The sequence below is a fragment of the Polypterus senegalus genome, chromosome 6 (genome assembly GCF_016835505.1).
Source record: "Polypterus senegalus isolate Bchr_013 chromosome 6, ASM1683550v1, whole genome shotgun sequence".
NCBI classification, from domain to species: Eukaryota; Metazoa; Chordata; class Cladistia; order Polypteriformes; family Polypteridae; genus Polypterus; species Polypterus senegalus.
In genome coordinates this window covers 123,198,137-123,210,851 of record NC_053159.1, presented here as the reverse complement: position 1 = coordinate 123,210,851, position 12,715 = coordinate 123,198,137, and the positions used below count along the sequence as shown (strand labels likewise).

The window sequence follows — 12,715 nt, the reverse complement described above, 5'->3', positions numbered from 1 at the left end:
TTGGGTGCATTCCTCTATGGTGCTTGTCTGGGCATGGTGTAGTTTTATTTTTTTTTATCACAATTGTATTAATAAGAAATATGTAAGAAAATGACAACTTAAAGGATACATACGTCTGCTTAAAATTATTATTTTTTTAAATATATGCTCAAGATATTAAAGGAATACTTTGAAAACACATAAGATCTTGAATTGTGCTGGATATCTCTGCTGATATGGACTGGGTAATGTGTTAGGAACGAAAGGATGCCACATCGTTTAATTGAAATGAAAACTGTCAACGTACAGAGAGGGCTGAGTTCAAAGACACCCCAAAAATCAAAGTGAAAAAATGATATGGCAGGCTAGTCCATTTTGGCAAAATTTCCTTGCAACAACTCAGAATCGTACTCCGTAGTTTGTATGGCCCCCACATGCTTGTATGCATGCCTGACCACATCGGGGTATGCTCCTAATGAGATGACAGGTGGTGTCCTGCGGGTGGTCCTCAATATCTGGACCAGGGCATCACTGAGCTCCTGGACAGTCTGAGGTGCAACCTGGTGGTGTCGGATGGACTGAAACATAATGTCCCAGAGGTGTTCTATTAGATTTAGGTCAGGTGAGCGTGGGGGCCAGTCAATGGTATCAATTACTTCATCCTCCAGGAACTGCCTCTGCAGACTCTCGCCACATGAGGTCGGGCATTGTTGTGCAGCAGGAGGAACAAAATTTGTGACAATGTGCATTATCATGCTGGATGTATCCATCAGAAAATGGGTACATTTTGGCCATGGAATGATGCACATGGGCAACAACAATACTTAAATAGGATGTGGCATTCAATTGATGATTGATGGTATTAATTAACACAAAGAATACCAAGAAAACATTACACCACCAGCGGCCCAGACTGTTGACTCGGGGTAGGTAGGGTACATGGATTCATGCTGCTGGCACCTAATTCTGACTGTACCATCTGTGTGCCTTGGCAGGAATTGAGATTAACCAGACCAGGCTATGTTCTTCCTGCCTTCAAATAATCAATTTTAGTGATTCTGATACCTTCTGCTGTTGTAGCCCTATTCTCTTCTTTTTTTATATAACAGTTCCGAGTAAACTCTGTTGGGTGTAAAAATCCCAGGAGGTCAGCAGTTACAGAATTACCATCTGGGACAAAAAATCATGCCAGTGTCAAAAATCACTGACATTACATTTTACTGCATTATGGTGTTTCATGTGAACACTAACTGAAGCACCTGACCTGTATTTGCATGATTTCACGAGTACAATCGAGTACAGTGTTTTTCATGGTCCTCCCAGTCACCAGATCAGAATCCAATACAATACATTTGGGATGTGGTAGAAAGGGAGATCTGCAACATGAATATGCAGATGACATTTCTGGAGAGATCATGTGAACATAGATAAAAATCTCAAAGAAATGTTTCCAACGTCTTTGGAATCCATGCCACAAAGAATTGAGGCTGGTTTGAAAGCAAAAGGAAGCCCTACCCAGAATTGGGACAGATGTCATTTTCTAGCCTACTTAATCCAGACCAGGGCTGTGGGGGGAGCTGGAGCTTATCCCAGTTAGCATAGGGCACAAGGCAGGAACAAATTGGGCAGTGCGCCAGTTCTCCGCAGGGTAAACACACACACCAGGGCCAATTTAGTTTCACCAGTTCACCTAACCTGCATATCTTTGGACAGTGGGAGGAAACCGTAGCACCATGTAGGGAGGACCTGGAATGTGAACCCTGGTCTCTTTACTGTGAGGTGGGAGTACCATCGTGCCGTTCAGTGTTTTGTTCTTTTAATGGAAAGTAAAATCTGTTATGTATTGTATGTAACCTTAAATTAGATTTATCCAATTCAGCCCTTGTGAAGACTAGGAGATTGTTTATGTGCTGATGGGTATAATCAAAGAACTGAAGGATGGTATATTTCCTTTTTTCACATGACTGCATCTTGCCAACCTCCAATTGGTAATATAAAGTTTAATTTTCATATTTTACGCCTTAAACTGAAATGGAAACATATGTTCAATCTGGAGCAGTAAATATTTTATGGAATATACACTCACCTAAAGGATTATTAGGAACACCATACTAATACGGTGTTTGACCCCCTTTCACCTTTACAACTGCCTTAATTCTACGTGGCATTGATTCAACAAGGTGCTGAAAGCATTCTTTAGAAATGTTGGCCCATATTGATAGGATAGCATCTTGCAGTTGATGGAGATTTGTGGGATGCACATCCAGGGCACGAAGCTCCCGTTCCACCACATCGCAAAGATGAGATCTGGTGAGTGTGGGGGCCATTTTAGTACAGTGAACTCATTGTCATGTTCAAGAAACCAATTTGAAATGATTCGAGCTTTGTGACATGGTGCATTATCCTGCTGGAAGTAGCCATCAGAGGATGGGTACATGGTGGTCATGAAGGGATGGACATGGTCAGAAACAATGCTCAGGTAGCCCGTGGCATTTAAACGATGCCCAATTGGCAATAAGGGGCCTAAAGTGTGCCAAGAACACATCCCCCACACCATTACTACACCACCACCACCACCAGCCTGCACAGTGGTAACAAGGCATGATGGATCCATGTTCTCATTCTGTTTACGCCAAATTCTGACTCTACCATTTGAATGTCTCAACAGAAATCGAGACTCATCAGACCAGGCAACATTTTTCCAGTCTTCAACTGTCCAATTTTGGTGAGCTCGTGCAAATTGTAGCCTCTTTTTCCTATTTGTAGTGGTGATGAGTGGTACCCGGTGGGGTCTTCTGCTGTTGTAGCCCATCCACCTCAAGGTTGTGCGTGTTGTGGCTTCACAAATGCTTTGCTGCATACCTCGGTTGTAACGAGTGGTTATTTCAGTCTAAGTTGCTCTTCTATCAGCTTGAATCAGTCGGCCCATTCTCCTCTTACCTCTAGCATCAACAAGGCATTTTCGTCCATAGGACTGCCGCATACTGGATGTTTTTCTCTTTTCACACCATTCTTTGTAAACCCTAGAAATGGTTGTGCGTGAAAATCCCAGTAACTGAGCAGATTGTGAAATACTCAGACCGGCCCGTCTGGCACCAACAACCATGCCACCCTCAAAATTGCTTAAATCACCTTTCTTTCCCATTCTGACATTCAGTTTGGAGTTCAGGAGATTGTCTTGACCAGGACCACACCCCTAAATGCATTGAAGCAACTGCCATGTGATTGGTTGATTAGATAATTGCATTAATGACAAATTGAACAGGTGTTCCTAATAATCCTTTAGGTGACTGTATTTGTAAATATGCCTAGCTAATTTACAGCTCCACAAGCAATCGTGAAACAATAAATTGATTATAAAAGTGTTTTTAATGAAGTAGGAAATTAAAATTGCAGTCTTTTTTTTTTTTTAGTACTAAAAAGATGCAAAATGAATACAAAATTTGCATGATTAATTAAAAAAGTAAAAAACAATTTGGCAAGGAAAGAATAAGGATTAATTAAGTAATACAGGTGATTTCATGGAATGGAATCTCACTTTTAAAACAGTGCAGATTTAAGAAATTTGTTATGCTAATGAAATTGTCAAAAAATAAACAAATCCCAGAACAACTGGTTATAAGTACTATACCCATAGAACTTAACAAATCTGTTGTTTGCAAACAACTGTTGTATTCATTATTATTTTTGTGGTGTTGGTTTTCAATATCACTTTAGTTTCATTTCATTTATCATCTACTCACTTTTTTCCTTTTATAATGTACTATAATTTTGTCAAAACAGTGTTAGCATTCACCTTCTTGACATGCATGTGTTGAAGTGTATGAGAAGACTAGAGGTCCCTGGATAATCTGGGTAGAGTGTGAAAACTCCACATACGGCGCTAGCTGCAGCAACACCATGTTGCCTAGTATACAGAATGCAAAAATACTGTACAGTTTTTTTTTTTTCCTCCTCTTAAATCTGCACTCCTTTAATGTGACACTTTCACCAAAAGCTGCATGGAGCATTCTGCAATGCATTTAAAAGAACATGTCATAGCTACAAGGGTGATGATATTCTATAAAATACTATATTGTTTGGTCAAGCATCATGCTCCCTTATCAAAGTTGCTTGCAACGTTAAAGGTAGGCTCAGGCATCATACCTTGGGTGAATATACTGTAAATAAATATAATTTACAAAAAGCACGCAACATTTATAATATTGGTAAATGTAAAGTAAAACAGGCAATAAAATAAAAACTTTAAGTAAAATTTTAAAAACTATTTTACTGTATATTAAAGCTCAATTTTTCTTTAAAAGTGCTTTTTAAATAATACAGTATGTGAATTAACAGAATAAAAATCATGAAATAATATACAGTTTTAATGTTGCTTTTTTGGATGTGTAAAATGTTGCAAAAGGGTACCAACATTTTGAATTGTTGAACTAATTTATAACTGACAATTTGACTCCATGATTCAATTTGTTCATTTAATGCCTAACTTCCAGATCTTATTTCCATCCATCCATTATCCAACCCGCTATATCCTAACTACAGGGTCACGGGGGTCTGCTTGAGCCAATCCCAGCCAACACAGGGCGCAAGGCAGGAAACAAACCCCGGGCAGGGTGCCGCAGGGCGCACACACACACACACCAAGCACACACTAGGGACAATTTAGAATCGCCAATGCACCTAATCTGCATGTCTTTGGACTGTGGGAGGAAACCCACGCAGGGAGGACCCGGGAAGTAAACCCAGGTCTCCTAACTGCAAAGCAGCAGTGCTACCCACTGTGCCACCGTACCACCCCAGATTTTATTTAAAAAAAAAAAATGAAAAAATCTATTATGAACAGGGGTGTTTATTACTATTACCAGTCAGAGTACCCTTGGTTAACTCTTCATATTTTCTGTGTTTGTGTGGGTTGCAGTTTGAGCAAATAAAAGATTTACAGTTTGTTTTATTGACATAAATTTGTCTAAATTGTGGATACTTATTTGTACTTTCTTACTGTTACTAGGATAAACCCCAGGGACCTGCAGATGTGGCTCCTTTTAGAGCTGAAGAACAATCTAGCTATTTTAACAACTCTGTAAACACTAATAGTACTACAGCTTATATACATGTTTTTTATTTTGTGTGTAATAACTATAAAGGAAGCCTGTCCCTTTTTTTTTTTTCCTCCTTTCAGATGCACCTTCAGCACGGGCAGTTCTTGTTGACATGGAACCTAAAGTCATCAGTCAAGCCATTGCCACAGCTGCAAAGTCTGGCATTTGGAGATACGGGGAAGAGTCTTTCTTTTGCCAGAAACAAGGATCTGGGAACAACTGGGCTAATGGGTAAGGACTGGAATCTGTATGTGTTCACTTGAATGCAAATGGCGAGATGGTGTGAAATTTCTGAATCTAGTTTTGTATATATTTGGCTTTAATATCCCCTGCCAACTGTCACATTTTGTAAAGTCATATCAAATGATATTTGACGATTAAGCATGGCAGATGTTTTAGCCCCATGTTTTAAATTGCTGCTTTTCAGTGGTTTTCTGCAAATTCTGTTGGAAATGAGCAGTTTACTTGGTGTTGTTTACTGTCACTACTAAGAAATTGTTTGAGCATTTATCTGTTTAATAGCTGAAGCATGAATGTAACTATACAATCTTCTTCCAGTAGGTATTTTCTTACTGTTTTGGTTGTACTAAACTTTGATTTCTGAACACTACAAAGAGAGACCTGCAATGTACTGATGGTCTGTCCAGGACTGATTTCTACATTGCAGCTCAGGCAGCCAAGATAGGATGTATGTCCTCCTGTGACTGCAGTGGAATAAGCAGGTTTTGAAAAAGGATGATCAGACCTCTCAAGGGTGCTATTCATTTCCCAATGGATTTATAGCAAGGTGGGGTACATTTCAGTTGGAATGTCGAGAGGGTGTCTTCTTAATTAGACCTGTACTCTTCTGACGGTAGCTCATTGGTTTGATAACTGTGACACATTTCACATTATTAACCTTTTAATAAATTGACAGTTAAAGAAAACTTGCTTAGTTGATGATTCTATTTTGAATCTGCAAATAATAGCATTATTTATTACTCCTGTCCAGTTTCTGTGTGCATGGCCCACGACATGAGAGAGACATCATGAACCTGGTTAGGAGGCAGGTGGAGAAATGTGACCGACTGAGTGGATTCTTCACAATGATGAGCCTGGCGGGAGGGACAGGCTCAGGACTGGGAACATACATGACACAATGCCTGCGAGACACCTATCCTCACTCTTTCATTCTCAATCAAGTCACGTGGCCATATGGAACTGGAGAAGTAAGTTTATGCACTTGATGTATAAAAAGAATTACTGTGATGCTCTTCAACATATCCACGTTAGTATAAATTTAAATTTGTGCATGTTAACACAATTCGGAGTCATGACACAAAGTTCAGCAAATGTAGTAGTTTGCGGCACAGTGAAACACATGTTCCCTTTACAATAACAGAAAGGGAGCCCAGAAAATTGCTTTGTATTCTGGATATTTATATTGTGAACACCAAAATACAGTGAAGTCTTTTAAAGTCCTTGACCGGACCGTGCACTGTGTCTCTTTGTTTTCTGATTCTTACTAGGGATATATGTTAACATACAGTATTTTCTCATGTGGAAGGTGACATTTATAGATAAGCTTTTCTTCTTTTAACCTTCTGTAAATGTGTCACTAATGTTGATGGTGGACTTAAAGGTGCTTTTTGTTTAATTTAACATTCAGATTAGGAACAGTGAAGTTAGTTAGCATTAATGTACAAAAGTAAAGCAATTTCTATTATAATAATAAATGTATATAATCTGAAGAACTTTAACATAATCTTTTCATAAACTAATAGCCTTCAAATATAAAAAATGTGTATTTTGTACATTATACTAATAAAAGGCAAAGCCCTCACTGACTGACTCACTCATCACTAATTCTCCAACTTCCCGTGTAGGTAGAAGGCTGAAATTTGGCAGGCTTATTCCTTACAGCTTACTTGAAAAGGTTAAGCAGGTTTCATTTCGAAATTCCACACGCAACGGTTGTAACGGTCGACAATGTCCGCCATGTTGAACTTTCTTATTTATGGCCCCATCTTCACGAAATTTGGTAGGCGGCTTCCATGCGCTAACCGAAACCGATATACGTACTTATTTCAGTGGTATGATGCCACTGTCGGCTGCCATATTGAACTTTCTAACGGTCTTTGTTACTTATGGGTCTATCTTCAAGAAATTTGGTACGAGGGTTCCCAACGCTAACTGAATCCTACTTACGTACAAATATACGTCCATAGCCTGCAGCTCGGTCACCGTGTGAGGCAGCATTGGGTCCCCCATCCCAACGCCTCCCATGTTGTTGTCTGCCTGCCTATATAAGGCCGTCCGTCACTCCGGTCTCTACATTCCCTTCCTTGCTTCGCCACGGGATTCATGTCTCCCTGCTGATAACTACATCCTTTTTATTTAATCCACGGCTTCTCCGCTGTTTTATTGTTCGTTTATTACGATTATAGTTATTGTGTATGTATTTTAGACTTACTTACATTGTTCAGGTACCCATTTCCTTTATCGCTCCAACTGTACCCCCATTAAAATGTCTGTCAGGTGATCACCATCGATCAAAGAACTGTCACTTACTGAGTGGTTTCCATGCCCGGAGATGGCACCTACCTTTTCCATTCTGTTTGTTACATATTGCACGGCCATATCAGGCTCACTCTTTCGAAATCCGGAGAAACATTGTGTCTTATGTATTGAATGACAGGTTCAGGACACGTTCAAGGTGTGGACTGATGACGGTACAGGAGATAATTATACTACACAGGAGCACTAGAAGAGTGAAATGCTTAAGCCCTTCACCTATGGTTCTGCATGTGCCATGCTCAAGAGTAAGCTCAGCGCACAGCTTGGTCATATTACAACCGGAGGGCTGAACTGACAACGTGGTATACAAAGAGATCCTTAACAAATAATTATTGATATATTTTCCCTCAGTTTAAAAAGGTTTAATTTTCTTCTTAATAAAAATTTTAAGGCAGTACTTTGCCGCTGCGAAGCGCGGGTATTTTGCTAGTAATGTAATATAACATTTTCAAAGTTACATAATTCATCATAAGTAGTGATAATGTAGTGATTTACAAGTGAAACTGTTCAGTTTGTATCTTAATCCAAAGAGTTACATAAATTAATATGAGTTCCATCTCGAGAAAACATTTGTTTAGAAAGTAACTAATGAAAGTGAAATAAATAAAGCCCCTTTCCACCAGAAAAAGAAATAAAATTGCCATTTTTAATTATACAAAAAGGACGAAAAAAGTCAATTTTCACATATTAAATCCTGAGGGCAAGGTAATCTAAAGACCGCAGTGACAAACAATAACATGAAAGAAAATTTACCCATGATGCAACATTTAAATGAATTTGTAGACTTGGTTAGCTGGTTTGAAAGTTGGAGCTTTTTACAATTTTCTAGTCACCTCATTGGTTAGTGTTGTTTATTACATGTTTTTGTAACCAAGTTATCTACTAAAATAACAGTAACAATAGAATGTAATTTCATATTTTAGTAGTGTATATAAAACTATACATTTTTATACTATTTTACAATATCATGTGGCTGAAGTTGATTTAATAAATGACAGATTCCAACTCAAGTGATTAAATATTAATGTGTTGTTGTAAGTTATTTTTGGATGTTGAGGGTCTGTGCCTACTGGAAAAATGTTACATTTAAGAAATTTAATCTACAAAGAAGTATCTGATGGACATTTAAATCTGCACTGTGGTCTCAAACTACAATTGTTGGGTGCATCTAAACTTCATTGACAGCAGATAATTGTGGTGTTTTGACAAGTTAATTTATTGTATTAATCAGGGAAATATTTATCAGTGTAAACTTGAGATAATGCAGCTGTGAGGTTGATTTTAGTGTAATCATAATACTACATACAGTGGTGCTTGAAAGTTTGTGAACCCTTTAGAATCTTCTATATTTCTACATAAATATGACCTAAAACATCATCAGATTTTCACTCAAGTCCTAAAAGTAGATAAAGAGAAACCAGTTAAACAAATGAGACAAAAATATTATACAGGTGCCGGTCATAAAATTAGAATATCCTGACAAAGTTGATTTATTTCAGTAATTCTATTCAAAAAGTGAAACTTGTATATTAGATTCATTCATTACACACAGACTGATGTATTTCAAATGTTTATTTCTTTTAATTTTGATGATTATAACTGAAAACTAATGAAAGTCCCAAATTCATTATCTAGGAAAATTAGAATATCAATTAAGACCAATGCAAAAAAAAGGATTTTTAGAAATGTTGGCCAACTGAAAGGTTTAAACATGAAAAGTATCAGCATGTACAGCACTCAATATTTAGTTGGTGCTCCTTTGGCCTGGATTACTGCAGCAATGCGGCGTGGCATGGAATTGATCAGTCTGTGGCACTGCACATGTTGCTCAGATAGTGGCCTTCAGCTCTTCTGAATTGTTGGGTCTGGCGTATTGCATCTTCTTCACAATACCCGATAGATTTTCTATGGGTTTAAGGTCAGGCGAGTTTGCTGGCCAATCAAGAACAGGGATACCATGGTCCTTAAACCAGGTACTGGTAGCTTTGGCACTGTGTGCAGGTGCCAGGTCCTGTTGGAAAATGAAATCTGCATCTCCATAAAGTTCGTCAGCAGCAGGAAGCATGAAATGCTCTAAAACGTCCTGGTAGACGGCTGCGTTGACCTTGGACCTCAGAAAACACAATGGACCAACACCAGCAGATGACATGGCACCCCAAACCATCACTGACTGTGGAAACTTTACACTGGACCTCAAGCAACGTGGATTCTGTGCCTCTCCTCTCTTCCTCTAGACTCTGGGACCTTGATTTCTAAAGGAAATGCAAAATTTACTTTCATCAAGAAACATAACTTTGGACCACTCGGCAGCAGTCCAGTTCTTTTTGTCTTTAGCCAAGGTGAGACGCTTCTGGCGCTGTCTCTTGTTCAAGAGTGGCTTGACACAAGGAATGCGACAGCTGAAACCCATGTCTTGCATACGTCTGTGCGTGGTGGTTCTCGAAGCACTGACTCCAGCTGCAGTCCACTCTTTGTGAATCTCCCCCACAGTTTTCAATGGGTTTTGTTTCACAATCCTCTCCAGGGTGCGGTTATCCCTATTGCTTGTACACTTTTTTCTACCACATCTTGTCCTTCCTTCACCTCTCTATTAATGTGCTTGGACACGGAGCTCTGTGAACAGCCAGCCTCTTTATCAATGACCTTTTGTGTCTTGCCCTCCTTGTACAAGGTGTTAATGGTCGTCTTTTGGACAACTGTCAAGTCAGCAGTCTTCCTCATGATTGTGTAGCCTACAGAACTAGACTGAGAGACCATTTAAAGGCTTTTGCAGGTGTTTTGAGTTAATTAGCTGATTAGATTGTGGCACCAGGTGTCTTCAATATTGAACCTTTTCACAATATTCTAATTTTCTGAGATACTGAATTTGGGACTTTCATTAGTTGTCAGTTACAATCATCAAAATTAAAAGAAATAAACATTTGAAATACATCAGTCTGTGTGTAATGAATGAATCTAAAATACATTTTTCACTTTTTGAATGGAATTACTGAAATAAATCAACTTTGTCATGATATTCTAATTTTATGACCGGCCCCTGTACTTGGTCATTTATTTATTGATGAAAATGATCGAATGTTACATATTTGTGAGTGGCAAAAGTATGTGAACCTCTAGGATTAGCAGTTAGTTTGAAGATGAAATTAGAGTCAGGTGTTTTCAATCAATGGGATGACAATCAGGTGTAAGTGGGCACCCTGTGCTATTTAAAGAACAGGGATCTATCAAAGTCTGCTCTTCACAACACGTTTGTGGAAGTGTATCACGGCACAAACAAAGGAGATTTCTGAGGACCTCAGAAAAAGAGTTGTTGATGGTCATCAGGCTGGAAAAGGTTACAAAACCATCTCTAAAGAGTTTGGACTCCACCAATCCACAGTCAGACAGATTGCGTACAAATGGAGGAAATTCAAGTCCATTGTTACCCTCTCCAGGAGTGGTCGACCAACAAAGATCACTCCAAGAGCAAGGCGTGTAATAGTCGGTGAGGTCACAAAGGACCTCAGGTTAACTTCTAAGCAACTGAAGGCCTCTCTCACATTGGCTAATGTTCATGAGTCCACCATCAGGAGAACACTGAACAACAATGGTGGGCATGGCAGGGTTGCAAGGAGAAAGCCACTGCTCTCCAAAAAAAAAAACAAAATTGATGCTCGTTTGCAGTTTGCTAAAGATCATGTGGACAAACCAGAAGGCTATTGGGAGAATGTTTTATGGACGGATGAGACGAAATAGAACTTTTTGGTTTAAATGAAAAGCGTTATGTTTGTAGAAAGGAAAACACTGCATTCCAGCATAAGAACCTTATCCCATCTGTGAAACATGGTGGTGGTAGTATCATGGTTTAGACGGCTTGCCTTCATTGATGGAACAATGAATTCTGAATTATATCAGAGAATTCTAAAGGAAAATGTCAGGACATCTGTCCATGAACTGAATCTCAAGAGAAGGTGGGTCATGCAGCAAGACAATGACTCTAAGCACACAAGGCGTTCTACTAAAAAATGGTTAAAGAAGAATAAAGTTAATGTTTTGAAATGGCCAAGTCAAAGTCCTGACCTTAATCCAATCAAAATGTTGTGGAAGGACCTGACGCGAGCAGTTAATGTGAGGAAACCCACCAACATCCCAGAGTTGAAGCTGTTCTGTAAGGAGGAATGGGCTAAAATTCCTCAATGCCGGTGTTCAGGAATGATCAAAAGTTAACGGAAACGTTTAGTTGCAGTTATTGCTGGGGGTCACAGCAGATACTGAAAGTAAAGGTTCACATACTTTTGCCACTCACAAATATGTAATATTCGGTCATTTTCCTTAATAAATAAATGACCAAGTATTTTTATCTCATTTGTTTAACTGGTTTCTCTTTATCTACTTTTAGGGCTTGAGTGAAAATCTGATGATGTTTTAGGTTATATTTATGCAGAAATATAGAAAATTCTAAAGGGTTCACAAACTTTCAAGTACCACTGTATATGTTAGTCACTGTAAGTGTCTCTTTCACACACTTACACAAGTTACTATTATTTTTTTTTACTTCCGTGGACATGAACACCATGTCACTTATGCACTTCAGTTTCAAAGAACAGAACTAAGCTGCTAGGACTGAGGTTTGCGCAAAAAGAAGCCAAACTGTTAGCACATAATGAGACCTACTACTGCATTTTGGTAAAGCTAAGTGACAGTTCTTAATTTGTAAAGTGATGAAAACGTAAGCAATATCATTACTGCCATATTAAAAATATTATTAGTAAATTGAATAAATAAATACAGATATAATCTTGTACCTTTTTTAATATGCTAATACTTGGTTATCAAATAGGCAACCCTACCTTCATCTGACCCCACTCTATCTTGTGTCCTGCAGCAAGGAGTACTTATTTCATTGAGCACAACAGCAGACGTTTCACTACTTTGCCGTCAGTAATGGCTGTCAAAGGAGTAAAGGAAAACAATATAAAAAAAATACAATTTGAAGTAATCACTCTCATGGTAAATTTGAAACAGTAATTCATAGTTGAAAGCGGCACCAATATTTCTGTTTTAAGATAGATGAGTGTGCAATTGCTACACAATGAGAGATT

The 12,715-nt window shown here is 38.6% G+C and overlaps 1 protein-coding gene across 6 annotated transcripts in view; it reads left to right on the top strand.

The window, feature by feature from the left end:
- Positions 1-12,715, top strand: part of tubd1 (tubulin, delta 1) — a 40,336-nt gene that overhangs the window by 2,124 nt on the left and 25,497 nt on the right. For all 6 annotated transcript variants that reach the window (XM_039757022.1, XM_039757020.1, XM_039757021.1 and 3 more), the window contains 2 exons: positions 5,159-5,309; positions 6,070-6,286. In XM_039757022.1, the coding sequence (XP_039612956.1) occupies positions 5,159-5,309; positions 6,070-6,286 (368 nt within the window). The remainder of the gene's footprint in view (positions 1-5,158; positions 5,310-6,069; positions 6,287-12,715) is intronic.